General features: G+C 40.4%; 2 protein-coding genes across 3 annotated transcripts; both read right to left on the minus strand.

Annotated features, from left to right (window-relative positions):
• Nucleotides 1-4,965: 4,965 nt before the first annotated feature.
• On the minus strand, nucleotides 4,966-10,297 carry msrb1b (methionine sulfoxide reductase B1b). Of its 2 annotated transcripts, XM_061708760.1 has the most exons (5): nucleotides 9,989-10,297; nucleotides 9,641-9,866; nucleotides 7,539-7,681; nucleotides 5,862-5,979; nucleotides 4,966-5,559 (listed from the first exon to the last, which is right to left on the minus strand). In XM_061708760.1, exons 2-5 carry the CDS (start codon nucleotides 9,693-9,695, stop codon nucleotides 5,543-5,545), a joined length of 333 nt encoding a protein of 110 aa, XP_061564744.1. In that variant the 5' UTR covers nucleotides 9,696-9,866; nucleotides 9,989-10,297; the 3' UTR covers nucleotides 4,966-5,542. The 2 variants fall into 2 exon arrangements, with proteins under 2 accessions (XP_061564744.1, XP_061564743.1); XM_061708759.1 differs by having other exon boundaries at nucleotides 9,641-10,297.
• Nucleotides 10,298-10,347: 50 nt separating this feature from the next.
• Nucleotides 10,348-13,192, minus strand: neurl2 (neuralized E3 ubiquitin protein ligase 2). Its single transcript, XM_061708146.1, has 3 exons — nucleotides 13,129-13,192; nucleotides 12,154-13,021; nucleotides 10,348-11,132 (listed from the first exon to the last, which is right to left on the minus strand). Exons 2-3 carry the CDS (start codon nucleotides 12,929-12,931, stop codon nucleotides 11,017-11,019), a joined length of 894 nt encoding a protein of 297 aa, XP_061564130.1. The 5' UTR covers nucleotides 12,932-13,021; nucleotides 13,129-13,192; the 3' UTR covers nucleotides 10,348-11,016.
• Nucleotides 13,193-15,470: the final 2,278 nt, after the last annotated feature.

Genomic DNA, 15,470 nt, shown 5'->3' on the forward strand with positions numbered 1-15,470 from the left:
CTTTTGTTAGGTGCAGACAACAAAGCTTATTAGATGTAAAGAACAGCTTGCGGTGGTTTTAGAAAGAAGACATACAATGCAAAATGACATGGCTCAATTTAAAAATAGAAAAACTTCTTGGAACATCACCTGTTGGTTTTCTGAAAAGTGCTTCTGAAACCTCTTTTTCTGTCTTACTGAACGGCACCATTTTGGTAGGACCCGACGCATCCAATCCCCTGTTGATCAATCAATGACAAAAAAAGGGGGGGCAGATTGATTGAGCGCACCTGGAATTCAGCTGGAACAAGCTTTAGGTTGACTTACCACAAGACTTAGCAGATGCCAACTTGCTATCCTGAGCTTCACCCTCGAACCCTTCCAGACCCACCCAAAACCAGCAGCAGTGGCCTCTGGTTAGTTAACAGTTAACACCTCAATAAGCCATAAAATAAAATAATGCTTTGTTCGGTCTTAATTTAGGATTCAGAAGTCAAATTCACCAAAGGTGCTGAGTAAAAGAGACAACAAGCCATTTAACACCATAGACGGCCAATCAAATTACCCAGAGCCGTCTGGGAGATTTGCGAGGCCCTGTACGAAATGGTCGGGGGGGGGGGCCCTTGCGCGTGAGAGTAGCGAGTAGAAATTTTTTAATTTTTCGGGTCAGATCGGGTGTCTATATGCGCAATTTTAACTCTCCAATTATCAAAATACTGGATACCTTCCCCTGCCTCATCATCATCTCTTGCCTCAACGCGGGGCCCCACGGCTGCTTGAGACCCGGTCGGATCGGTGATTTTTGTAACAAATTTATCAAACAAGCCTTTCAGAGAGGCATTAAACTCTTCCATTTTCTTTAGTTTTTTTCTTTTTTCATCCCCTGATGGAAATTTCCTGAATCTGTCTCGTTCTCTCGACATTGTGTGACAGTTTGTTCCAACTCCACCCGTCTGGATCAGAGCACCTTGTGTCTGCGCTTGGTCTGATCAGTTGTATATAACAACAGACACGCGCATCATTGCACATATATTTATCGATATGCACAGACTAGTACACATTTAAGTCTGTAATGGAACGTGTCTGTTGATATTTATAAGGGAAAAAGGGGAGAAAAAAAAACCCCAAAAAAAAAAGAATTAAAAAAAAGAAAAAAAAAAAAAAAAACGGCCCATAGCGCGAGGCCCCTTGGGGTGCGAGGCCCCGTGCGGTTGCACGGTTCACACACCCCTTGCGGCGGCCCTGAAATTACCCCTTTAATTAATTAAGTTATTCTGAATTAATTTGTGGCTGCCTATATGTGATTTTACCTGATGAGGTACATAAAAATCCCCCCACTTTGAGGGTTCTCATGGATATGAACTATGTCTGGCAGTCAAAACCATTTTTGAACCAGGATTTAAATTTCTCTACTGTAAATTTCTGCTGCAAACTTGTGCAATTTAACACAGGGGTCAGTAGGGGAGAGACTCAATTGCTTCTAAGAGTCATTTAGTGAATTTTAATTGTTCTTAATAGGGCACTGATTTCACTGAAAAGTCAAGTTGTTATTGTACTGAATTTAAAGCATCTGGTGCTATAAGCCAAAAAATACCACAGATTCATACTGTCTCTTGTGATTTATTGATGTATTTGATTGCCATTTTTCCTAAGGGTTCAAGGGTTTATAGGTTAGTCATTGTGGGAAACACGAGAGGTAAATATATATAATATAAATGAAATGTTAGAATAAGTGCATTTAAATCATAAAAAGGGTATGGAATGCTCTTAATGTCTGAGACTGAAGGACTGTAATGGTGCAAGATGATCCGCGGGGCACATTTCTCTTCACTTCATGTCAGTTATCTGATGTTGCGTTTTCATTCTTCTCCATGTATGTGTTTAGCGCTTATCTGATGCTGCTGCGCCGAGTGACTGACAGAGCTTAACACAGCCAAGGTTGTGGGTTTGATTACTACCAGCAGAATCTACTCAAGAAATGCTGTGTAGTAAGGCCACAGAAGTAAAAGCATCCACCAAATAAACCATGCTGAAGGAACTGAAGGAACAGGCTGTTGAACGCTCGCCTGCCAAGACAACACAGGAGAATAATTACCCAGCTTTAACAACCACAATACAAGGTCAGGCCTCTCCACCACACCGAGAGCTGAGACTCATTTCAATACCTTTGACAGCGTGTGGAAGGGATGCTGGATGGAGTGAAGCTCTAGGAATAATCAAATTGTTGTGAGCTTGATGAAATCTATGAATGTTATGATGACCTCTGGTAATTGCACACTACAGGAGGTGATGTTTGGAAAGAAAACATGCTTCAAACTTAACTTGTTTGTCGTGAGCACAATAAAGTGGAGAACGGTGTGTGTTTTTTGGCTGATGTGACTGACTATGCTCTATGTAAAAGAGGGCTGTGAGCTTTCAGAATATATACGTATTTCTATGTGTGTAAGGAGTGTGAAGGTTGGTATGCATTATCTGGCTTTCCCTCCTTGCATGCATGTGTGTGAGCATTTACTTCCTTTGTAATGATAGCCTTCAGTCTCTTACCAGGCGGTCAGGCTACTCCTCTAAACCTCAGGGTACTTGCCAACCTTGGATCCCAGAGATTATGGCCTGCAGCTGGGCCACAGAGAGCGCATGTGCCCCTGTTTGTTACTGAAGCAACCAGGCTCTGTAATTAATGCCAGGCAACAAGCACATATTCGATTTATTTATCCCACACAGACACATACAGATGATACAAAATGGACATTCAAACTCACAATTACATGCATATAATCTGTTGTTTTGTAGCAGAGCAGATTGTATACTGTTTGTCTCAGATAATTCACTAAAAAGCAAAACCAGTGAAACTTCCTTTTTGCAGAGACCACTCGAAGGTGATCCAGCAGCATGATGTCTCCATCTAGAGGTGAGCCTGCAGACCATCAGCTGGAATGTAAAAATGTAATATATATAACAGTGCTACAGTAGCATAAGTGTGCACAAATCATCATCATTTTGTAATAGGTCAAAAAACTAAACAATCTCTTACATATTTTAATCTATTTAAGAAATCTTCATATGGTCAGTATTTATCCATGGGCCCAAAATGAGTTCAAGGTGGATTGTAAATATGGGAGGTTGGTTGTCTAGTGGTTAGAGAGGCTTGGGTCTGGAGGACCCAGGTTCAAGCTCCGAAGATGGCAACCAAAATATACCACCTTGCCTCCCTGAGCAAGGCCTTTAACCCTTATTGCTCCCCGCGCGCCAAAATAAAGGGAGCCCACTAGTCTAACTAGTGGTGGGTTAAAAGCAGAGGACACATTTCAGTGTGTTTCCATGTATACTGATGAATAAAGTGGTTATCATTATTATTGTTATTATTATTATTATTATTATTATTATTATTATTATTATTATTATTATTATTATTACTATTATTATTATTATTATTATTATATGGATCCCAAATTGGTTTCTCCACAAGCTCCATGTGGCCCTGCTTGTATTTGCTCATATGGACTATTCATGGATTGTATGAGGGGCCCATTGGGTTCATCTTCTGATGTGGGGCATATGTTACTGACACTACTGTATATGGGAGCCACACGATTTTCTCCCTACAAAGCCAATGCTTATTTTAGCCCGTTTGCATCATAAATAGTCCCCCTATTTTTTTCCATTGTTCAAGAATTCCCCAGTGTTAAAAAAAAGAAAAGAAAAGAAAAAAATGAATGCCCAGTGTTTTGCATATTCATAATCCAAAGTATAATGTCTACTTTTATGTACAGTAGTTTTTGTGTACACCAAGGGCATTTATATAAATACAAGTCAATGATATCACCCTAGTTTGCAAAAGTAAGATAAATAAATCCAACAGTCGAGTTTATTGGGTTAGCAGAGGTATAAACCAGCTAAACAATCAGCACAGCAAACTTTAGAGAGAAGGGTTTAGCAAACATAGTCAAGGAACAAAGTCAGGGGTCAAAAGTGTTGAGGTAATCAACACAGCCAAGCTAAAAGATCAAAAACTGGGAAAAGCTGAGGTCAAAAAGGTACATCAGAGTAGACAACAAGACTAATAATAAACAGGTGGGTTTTAGTGAAAAGAATAAAGTTTAGATGTAAGTTGCTGCAAATCTGAAAGGCAAGAAAACACACAACAGGCACACAAACAGACAAAAACAGCAACCATTTAGTTAGTTTTCCTCTTTGGTTAAGTTTTACTCTTGTTTCCTTCCCTCATTTTGTTTATGTTATATCTTATGTTAAGCTTGTTTGTTTGGCCTCGTATTTTATTTTGAAAGGGTAATTCCTTTATACTTCTTTTACCCTGCTCCGCTTTTATTGTAAAGCACTTTGTGATTTTTATCTGATAAGTGCTGTAGAAATAAGATTGATTGATTGATTAACATTTGAATTCAACTTATTTTAAAGTTTCGTGACAAAGGGGAAATAAATGAATGAGCTTTAAAAGCATAAATGTGGCAGCAGTCCTAAGTCAAAAATGTATCTACAGAAATGGACTGTCCTAATATTGAAAAACAATATATATGTTTTTGAAATAGTTTTCTAAAAAACTCAACTAAACTTCAACTACTCAACTAAGCCTAGTTAATTATGCACTTAAATACATAAATGATGACAGACAAATGAGAAATCTACCACATTTATTTTTGTTTTCTTTCACAACAGCATCAAAACATCAACAAGGAAAAGTAATAAGACTTCTGAATTAATTATAATATATGAATACTTTCGTTCCCTGCACTGTTTCAAACTGATGATGCAACAGTTATAGCAGCAAACTGACAGCACATGATAAATGAGAAGAAAAATGTAGCTAAGTAAAACATTCTGCTGTTGGATTATCTTTGAAGTTACATACAGTACACAGCAGCTTGACCATCTGAGTTTGAATGCATAGATAAGACGGTTAAGGATACAGTACCTTCTTGAAAGTTAAAGACTATGGTCAATAATGTCAATAATGTAATGTAATTTCAGTGTATAAAAATTAAAGGTATAGTACATTAAGTATATATAGCAGCAATGAACAGCCTGCGTCATGGGAACGTCTTTTAAAGCCATTCTGTGTAGCAACAACACTTCTGACCACAAGGGGGTATACTTTAATCTTTTGGCAAAATAACCATTGAACACTGTGCTAATGAGTGGGGGCAGGCCAGCACATCTTGAAAAACCACTTTGTCCCACTAGAGGTGCACTCTGTGGTGTTTTATACCAGGGGCTGATCCCCCTTGTGAGGCAAAGAGTGGTTTGTTACACAGAGTGGCTTTAAGTCAAATCTCTCTGGATCGTTGCTACAATGGAATGCAGTTTCATTAAAGTGGCTTCATAATAATGAAGGTGTAGTTTAAGAATTAGGAATGTGAGGTATCAAGGAAAGCTTTGTGAAGTAATATTTGTAACGGTGCGATCCAGGCTGGTCAAAGTTTCTTCAGTGGGCAGGGCTTCCCTTTCGGGTTTTTTCCCCCGTCCACGTCACCGGCTGACCCGACCTTTTCACTGGACTTGGACCGAGCAACAGTTACAGTGGCTAGATCATCAACCCTCACTCTCTTTACTGCTTGTCCTTGCCTAAAATGGGCAAAAAAGTAAAACAGTCTTAAGTGCAAGTAAATGCACTTAAGATGCAGCATACAGAGACTGACACCATCCACATTAAAATCATTTCTCTTGTGGAAGAAGTGTTTTTTTTATTTGTGTTTGGGTCTTTATTTATGTTTGTGATAGTATTCTCTTCACAATCCATAATTGTGCAGAAAAATGTAATCAAAATATTAGATGTCAAAGAATAGTGTTTTACCAGAATAATGAGGATTTAAAGAAATATTGCCCTGTCATGATATGAGAATTGGAGACTGGAACTGTTACAATACCTTTGTTGGCGACAAACTTGAGCGAGTGGCTGAATATTCAAAAACGGGACAATCCCTCGTTCGGACCGTCATTCACAAACTCGTGGCCCAGTCCATTGCCACACTTTCCACACAAGACCTGTGAAAATACAACACCCTCAGCGAAACTTCAGCGTGTCCAGCCGATGAAACGCTGCTAGCTGTAGTTGTCCCTGAAAACAGGTGTAACAGATGCCTTAATGTCTTTAAGACATTAAGGCCTGGATGTCCATTAACTTTTTGTTTTTGGTCCCAAACACCTTGGGAAGGGATTAGATGAGGTTGCGATTCTACAGTACAACCGTGTGAAACCTTGGAGTTATCTTTGACAGCATTTTTCCATCTCTGTAATATCACAAAGATTAGGAGCATCCTTTCCCAGAGTGATGCTGAAAAACTAATTAATGTGTTTGTATCTTCTAGGCTAGATTACTGTAATGTATTATTAGGAGGACGTCCAGTAATTCTCTGAATATCCTCCAGCTGATCTAAACTTCAGCAGTGCAAATGCTGACAGGAATCAATGAGAGAGACTACATCTCTCCTGTGTTAGCCTCACTCCATCAGTTCCCCGTAAAACTAATTTTATTACTTGCGTATAAAGCCCAAAACGGCTTAGCTCTGCGATATTTGCAAAACCTGATAGTACCTTATGTTCCTAATAGAGCTCTCCGTTCTCAGAGTGCAGGTTTACTTAATAATTAATACTAAGTAGTTCCTAGAGTATCCAAATGCAGATCTGGAGGACGGATCTTCTGCGATCAGACACCGTTACTCTGGAACCAACTTCCAGTTTGGGTAAGGAGGCTGACACCACCTCCAACTTTAAAACCAAACTTAAAATGTTTCTGTTTAGTAAAGCCTCTAGTAGTAGTTAATGTCAGTAAACCTCTAGTTAGTTTTAGTAAACCTCTAGTTAGTGTAAACTCTAGTGTGTTAGGGCCAGTAGTCATAGCTGCAGCTGCAGGCCAAGACTAAAAGGGTTCGTCTTAAACAGAGCTTCATCCTAGATATGCTGCTGTAGGCCTACGCTGCAGGGGGACACCAACAGGATCTTCTGTAAAGTGCGCCTCACCCCTTTTTGCTCTCCTCTTCTTTTCTTTCCGTTCTTCAGCTAAACCCTCAGTTATTAATAAGAAGTAAGTCATCATACATACAGATATCTGCCGACATCCTGACCTGCAGTCCCCCCCTCTGACCACTACAACGTCTGCTGTCTACATCTGTTTATATAGTTTTCTCTGTAATACACCAGCTATAAATGAATCAGTCATATGTACATAAAACTCTTAGTTCTCCAGCTAACAGATAATGACCACTAATATATCTCGTCTTTTATACCATTGACAATATATCTGTGCCTCTCTTTGCTCTGTTCTTCATTCTCTCTTTCCTATCTCTCTTTTCCTGCTCTACCCGGCTGGTCTTCAGCAGGGTCCTCCCTTATGATCCTGGTCATGCTCAAGAGTTTTTCCTTTCCGCTGTTTAGCTTTTGGTGTTTCTCCTGCTAGGGGAGTTTTTATGTGTCATCATTTATTTGATAATTGCTCAGGGATCATGCTCTGGATTTCTGCAAATTTGCACCTAGAGACAACTTGTATTGTAATAGATGACACATATAAATAAAATTGAATTGAGCTGAGTAGTTGATTCTCAGACCTTGAATGCAGTGAGAGTCTCCATCATCTTGGTGACGCTGTCATCTCTGATGGTGTCTGTAAAAGCTGGCCAGGGAGATGAGTGAGCAAACTTGGACCGGCTGGAGAACAGGGGGTGGTTACACCGGGAGCACACATACATTCCTGCAGGCAACAGTGATAATTCATCATTTGTTAATTTCATAATCTTTGTCTCTGAAGATAACTCTGAAAATGGCTACAAAAAACAAAAATATAGTATATTATTTTACCCCAACCTAAAACAGATGCTACCATTTTGTCCTGCTTCAAGGGCACTTTGTTAGACAAGGTTTTTAAAAAATAAGTAGAAGAATTCAAATTCAGTGCACATTCCTAGTTCGTAGACACAATTGGGACTAATCTGGACTACTTTTGGCACATAGCTCAGTTTTAGCACTGGCATCTTCTATGCTGGCCAGAGTGTCACAAGATTCATGAACTGGGCCACATTGGGGTTGAGGCATGTGCTGCATCAGCCATATGTGGCCCATATTACATAACAGCCTTTGACATGGGGTATGGCAAGTGTTGTGAGGGCCAGGTGTGTTGTGAGGGCCAGGTGTGTTGTGAGGGCCAGGTGTGTTGTGAGGGCCAGGTGTGTTGTGAGGGCCAGGTGTGTTGTGAGGGCCAGGTGTGTTGTGAGGGCCAGGTGTGTTGTGGGGGGCAGGTGTGTTGTGGGGGGCAGGTGTGTCGTGAGCAGAGGTGGGTAGAGTAGCCAAAAATTGTACTCAAGTAAAAGTACTGTTACTTCAGAATAATATGACTCAAGTAGAAGTAAAAAGTAAGTAGTAACTGTTGAGTAACGTCTGATTTATTTTTTTAACACAACCATTCAAACAGACAAAAGTACAAAATAATCATCTTCAGGCAAATTAAATAAATAAAATAATAAAATAAATTAAAATTAATGAAAAATAAAAAATAGCTTAAATTAAAATAAATGAAAGTAAATTCAAGTACTTTAATACATAATAAAATAAATAAAATAATAACAGAATAAAAAAATAAATTAAGCACAAGTAGCACAAAATTTCAAGCCTTTGTACTTTTTTTTTTTAACCAGGCAGAACTAGAACAAGCCCCTGAACTCATAGAAACTCTGTGTGTGTGTTTGAATCTGTGTATATGTGACAAAACATGCAAAAACAAACATTTTTCCCAAAGAATCACTCAGTGATGTCATGAGATTGAGGCGTACGCGGATAAAAGGGATAAAAGAAAAGTAACAGCTCAATGTAGCCTAATGTAGCGGAGTAAGAGTAGCCTACAGTTTCTTCTTCACAAATCTACTCAAGTAAAAGAAAAAAAGTATAGTGATTCAAAACTACTCCTAAAAGTACAAAATTTCCCAAAACTTACTCAAGTAAATGTAACGGAGTAAATGTAACTCGTTACTACCCAACTCTGGTTGTGAGGGCCAGGTGTGTTATGAGGGCCAGGTGTGTTGTGGGGGCCAGGTGTGTTGTGGGGGCCAGGTGTGTTGTGAGGGCCAGGTGTGTTGTGAGGGCCAGGTGTGTTGTGAGGGCCAGGTGTGTTGTGGGGGCCAGGTGTGATGTGAGGGCCAGGTGTGTTGTGAGGGCCAGGTGTGTTGTGAGGGCCAGGTGTGTTGTGAGGGCCAGGTGTGTTGTGAGGGCCAGGTGTGTTGTGAGGGCCAGGTGTGCCCCAAAGGCCCAAAGAAACTGAAGAACTGGGCCATGACTGGTGGATATGTGTCAGAGTTTAGGCAGCCACAATCACCTTGAGGCATTTTTTTCTTAACCGTATAGTTGTATTGCTGCTGTTGAAATTAGTAATTTATACCATCAAAAAAAATGTAAATGAAGTACACTTTATAAGTTAAATTCAGTTAATCTACATTCTTCAAATGACATGTATTTGTGCTCTGCTACACTGTTACTACATGGTGGTTCAGTTAGTAGGTCACCACTCTTAAAATACAACAAGAGCCTTTAAATTACTCTAAAATAAATTTTGACCACATTCAAAAATAAATAAAGGTTGATTCTATCCTCTTTAATCCAGTCTAAGGGAGGCTACAACAACACGTCATTGGTTCTTGAATAACAGTCACCGTTTGCTCACCTGGTTTAAAATGATCCTTGTAGATCTCCCCGCCAGCAAACTGACAGAAAGACATTGTGCGTGTCCTCGCAGACCAGATAAAAGCAAAACAAATCTTAATCTGGCTCAGTGTTTCCCCAGACGGAGTGCGGATGACAGAAAAAGCCTCCGGTGAAGAGATCCTGGCTGACAGAGATTTAAATGGAGCTCCTCCCCCTGCGTTTACCAGCGCCGCCGCTAGGTGTCACTGTTGAACCACAGAACGACACGACAGGGACGAGTTTTTAAACTCGTGTTTCACTCTTAACCTGGGGGCAAATGGCCCCGAAACACCAACTACTCTAAACTAACATTTGTATGTGTTATCACATGGTTTGCATCCCAGCAGGGGGCCTTCCTGTGCGGAGCTTGCATGCTTTCCCTGTTCTTGCATGGGCTGTCTCCAGGTACTCCAGCTTCCTTCCACAGTCCAAAAAAAATGTATTAGGTTAATTAGTGATTCTAAATGAGTGTCTGTTGTTGTTTGTCCCTGTGATGGGCCCTCTGATGGACTTGCAACCTGCCAGGATCCATGGAGAGGTTTAGGCTGGAGAGAGTTCCATCAGAACACTGTGACCCCAAATAGGAATAGGCAAGTAAGGATAATGGATGGATGCTGACTGCGAAAACCACACAAAAGGTACTTTGTTTGGTACTGTACAGTACCTTACTTTGTAAGGTACTGTCTTTGTTGTTGCTTTGACATTGGTCTCAAACTCTAACTGCGATCTGTCTAATTTTAGCCTTCTGAGACTTGCTCAACTAGAAAAGTTGTGATCTCAAAGAGATAAATAAATAGAAAAATAAACAATTGAACAAACAATACTGACAGCTCTGCTTGTTGTGGCCAAATCACATTGCAGTCTTACAACTGAGGATTCTAAGCTGCTACAGCAGAGACTACAGTAAGGTATTTGTCAAAAGCAAAGAATCAGGGTTAAGATTCAAGGTTTGTCTTTAATGTATTTGTCAAAGATTAGCAGCCGTCTGTAGGTCAGTGTCATCTGTTGAAGGTGCTGTCTTCCAATGAAATTAATCACTATGATCAGATAAAAAGATTGCCATTTCTGCATGCAAGGATTTACTGATGGGCTGGTTAATGTGATGTCAAATATGATAAGTGGAATTATTTCGATACATAAAGATGAAAACAAGGAAGAAATGTACCAAACACAGAAGCCTAAAGTATAGTCGCAGATGCCATCACAGACAATTTATATTAGCTTTGTCCAGGTGCTATTACATTCTACGTTATTTTAGAAATGAATAAAATAAGAGGGATATGAAGCCATTTTTTGTGTGAACACTGAGATGGAGTTCATAAAAAGTGTTGCCTTTCCACTGCAGGTCTGTGTCCATCATTCATATTTGCAGTAGTGCTTAAGTGCCTCGGGGAGCTCCAGCCAGTCGATGGCCATCCTGTGGACGATGTGCTTCTGGATGGCCTTCCTGCATAGTGTCTGCAAGGATGAAACTGGAGCAAGAACAGAAAAAAAGAAGAGAGGGAGGGAAATGGTTAGCTGAATAGAGTGGGAACTGACTTATCGTGAACCCTCAGCTGTTTCTGAGGCTGTCCAAGTAACAGGATGGTGGTACAGATATTTGGGCCCTCTGGGTTGTTGGCTATGGTCTCTATGGATTGGAATTGCTTTCCACAGATGCCATCAGTTCCTATCAGATTGGTATCTTGAAGGCCAGATGAACACCTGAGACTTGTGTTCTTTGAACACTTCCAAAAAAATATTTGCGGCGGGGCCCACTGCTGACCTGCCAGGTGAGGCGGCGGTTATCTGGGCACCGTCATCTAGGCTTGAAGTTGCCATGTTAGGTTGTTGCAACTGGTCATCAAACATTTTTAGTTTGGTGGAAAGTGCCAAGATGTTGACTATCCCACGAAAACATTTTATATTATCAGGATGAGCCGTGTTCACTCATATTATCCATCATTAGATCCGTGTAAATGATTTAAATGACTGTAGAGCACAGATGCTGATATTTATGATGCAATATATGCTTTTTACGTATATTACATTATAATGTATTGTGGACTATCATTGATTTAATGTAACTTTGCAACATTTCCTAAAAAATCCATTTAGCCAAAAAGAGATGTTAAAAAGACAAAAGACAAAACAAATCCAAAGACAGACACATCTACAACAATGTCCAAAGAACTGGACAGTTACAGTGAGATACAAAATAAGTCATGACAACAAATGATCAAAAAAGGGGTAAAAATTATGACAAAAAGATACAAAACAACCACATGACTCCAGCAGAACATAACATCCCAAAGAAACCAAAGCGACCATACTGAGATACAGCAAAGTGTCCCAAAACTATTGTAAATGGGTCGATGAAAAGCACAGCAAAAAGCCTGCAGAGTGACTGTGTCTCTGTGCTGTGAATCTGAAATCTTTGGTTAACTTGCAAAATGTTATGCGAAAGAAGCTGTATAACCTGCCAAAGATCCAAAGTATTATTGTGATACTCACAGCCATACTCCACCTGGACAATGCGGACACACTTTGTAGCAGCAAAGACATCCACCACCGCATAGAGAGGCAACACAGCGGGTATTCCCTTGGCAGAAGCTCCCATGTCCTCTCCATTGATTACAATGTGCATATCAGCTAGGTCCTGGGCCTTAGGCACAAACAGAACTCCTATTCTGCTGCGCCTGGCAGTGGGAGGCAGAGCGTTGGTCTTATACAGGTCATCCAAGATGTGGCTGTAGCGTCCCGGTCGGCTCCGACCGACCAGCTTGTCTCTGGGTATTCGAACATTATCAATATACAAGTGAGTGTCAGTAAAGAAATTCTTTGGTTTCGTGTTGCTGCCTCCACCTTCATCTCCCTGACCTCCTGCTCCGTTTTCTGCCTCTCCTCGCCCGAGCCTCTGCCCCCCAGCAAGTCCGCCTTCTTCAGCTTCTGGGGCCTCGGGCTCCTCTAGGACCTTATTGTGGTTGCGAGTGATGGCAAACACCCAACTGTCTCCCAAATTTGTCAAGTCTGGGATGGAGTACTCAGGTACCGCCTCCAAGCTCTTGGGATCCCTGGCTGTCAGGCCCACCCGGAGGTTGCCACACCATCCTATCTCCTTCTCCTCAATCTCTATGAGAAAAATCTCTCCAGGCTTCAGCGGTTGTTTACTGAAACAAATTCCATTGGCAAAGCTCTTCACCCGTGTGGCCTGGGTCCCTGACTGTTCCAGGCTGACATTAGTGCCATGGATGTGGTGAAATTCCAAAATGTGGTCAGAAAAGGGCTCCATTTCTCATTTAGCTCGCTCCAATTTGACCGGACACTCTGGTACACTCAGGAAAAAGACCCGTCTTTCAACATGAAACACTGGTGTTGATACCTAACAAGAAAAGAGAAGAATTACAAAAGGAAGAATCAAATTATACAGACTTGCATGGGTTACGGAGAACTGTTGGTCGACACGTGGTCAATGTAAAGACACAGCACCTTTCATAGACATACTAAGGAGTCCTGCTCTGCTGGTGTGTTGGCTGCTTCGGGAAGCTTCTGCTACAGGGCTATTTTTGAACAACTGCGTGTCAATAGCTAGGAAGGTATGTGTCTGTGTGAGCGTGTTAAAGGGGGGCCTACACTCACAGTCTACACTACTTCTCACATTCACTCACACACCAGACATACACAGAGATTGAACTGGGACCCCCAAGTCCTTATTCATTTATTATTTACTGTTTTATTGAGCTGTGCAATTATCATAATACCAGATGCCTGTGGGGTGTTAACCACAGACCTTTCACAACTGCGTGCTAAAGTCCATGCAAATTCAGTGCTCACACAAATAAGAAAAACTCAACAAGTTATTCACTTTTTAAATAAGGTATAAAAATGCATTTAAGTCAAATAAAAGCACTCAACCTTTATTTAACGGATAAGTATGTAACAAGAACTGCACCAACCCCCTGTGACGACAGCTGCAGGTTTTCTGAGGAGTGCTTTTGAAGCCTCGTCTGCAGGGGGCTAATGCTAATTATTGATGCTCAATAACATTACTTCACATTCATTCTGATAAAATCATCTGACCAAACATCCTCTTTTTAAATGTCGCCTTTGAAATGGATATTACCAGCGTAGCGTCACAAACTGAGCAACTATCAACAGTTCAAATGTTCAGCTTTGCAGCATAAGTAAACACATTTACAGTTTGGTACAGAAACTGTTTTTGATCCCTATTGCCAGATGCAGAGGTGTCAAGTAACAAAGTACAAATACTTCATTACCTTACTTAAGTAGAAATTTTGGTTATCTATACTTCAATGGAGTAATTATTTTTCAGATTACTTTTTACTTTTACTCCTTACATTTTCACGCAATTATCTGTACTTTTTACTCCTTACATTTTAAAAACAATCTTGTTACTCTATTTCATTTCGGCCTTTAAAACAAAACGATCCAGTTAAATTGCTCCATCCGGATAGAGTGAATTTGGTTGTGGTTGTTTCAGATGTTCTTGTCCAGTTTTGGTCTTACATCCGTTCCCTCAGATTCCTGCAACTAAACTTGGATGTACATTCCAATAAAGGTTAGGATAAATGATAACATGCCTCTGAAGTATGTTCTTTAATATATTTGCATTATACTAAGATGCATTCATTTTAAATGGCTTTTGTCCTTAATGGCTTTTTTCCCCCTTACATTACTTTTACTTTTATACTTTAAGTAGTTTTGAAACCAGTACTTTTATACTTTTACTTGAGTAAAAAACTTGAGTTGATACTTCAACTTCTACAGGAGTATTTTTAAACTCTAGTATCTATACTTCTACCTGAGTAATGAATGTGAATACTTTTGACACCTCTGGCCAGATGTCACATTCATGACAACTCCGCAGGAGGTGAATCTTTATTTATCTCACCAGGTGAACTTATGTAAATCCAGACATTTATAGGGCAAGTTTCAGGTTTGTTTGAGTGACTGCTGGCTTAGGCTAACAACTGGCACTTCCTTGACTTGACTTCTGATCAGAAAGAAAAGGCTCAATATGCATAAGGATTCTCATGTTAAAGATATAAGTTCTGTCATGTTGTTAACTCTATTTACAGACTGCGACAGCCGGCTTAGCGTCACAGATTTGAACAGACCAGACCAAATTGAGATAAACAAACAGACAAACAATCTTTTTGTATCACACTTTTAAAACAACCAGTGTTGACCAAAGTGCTTCACAGTTAAAATCACAGTTATCATCATATAAAAACCTGGACTACAAAAATAATCATAAGATTATGAAATCAGTAGCTGAAAAAAGACAAACTCTTTCAAATCCTTGACCTGCACTCAGAACGACTACGTCTCTGAGAGAATCTCCTTGTGCCATCAGTGATGGATGGGGGTCAATGCATCTTCCTCTGGCTGCTGCCTGCAGACCACTTTAAGTTGCTCCTCGAATTGTCATTTCTAGGTCTTCCAGTTATGTAGGCCAGTATGGAAGAAGGGAAGGGGAAAGGATTGAGGGCAATTTACTCCCATCGCTCCTTCTGTCCCTCATAACATTTCCCATATCATTTTTCTTCCTCCCTCCAGTGAAGGCCCAGCAGAAAAAGTGAGACTTATTAGCACGAGTTTTGTCAGCTCCACTGGATCTGAGCATGCTGCTGCTCCCCATCATGAGTTCAGGCCACAGATTTGCATGAAAACAAAAGAAGAAAACGGTCGATTCAGCCCTGCAGGTCGAAGCTGTCACGCCCCCGTGACGCAATTAGACAAATTTCATACAATACAGAGCGTAATATTTGCGTGGGTGAGTTTGTGTGCGAGTCTTTTGGGGACTGCGC

The sequence above is a fragment of the Cololabis saira genome, chromosome 19 (assembly GCF_033807715.1).
Source record: "Cololabis saira isolate AMF1-May2022 chromosome 19, fColSai1.1, whole genome shotgun sequence".
Taxonomy (NCBI): domain Eukaryota; kingdom Metazoa; phylum Chordata; class Actinopteri; order Beloniformes; family Belonidae; genus Cololabis; species Cololabis saira.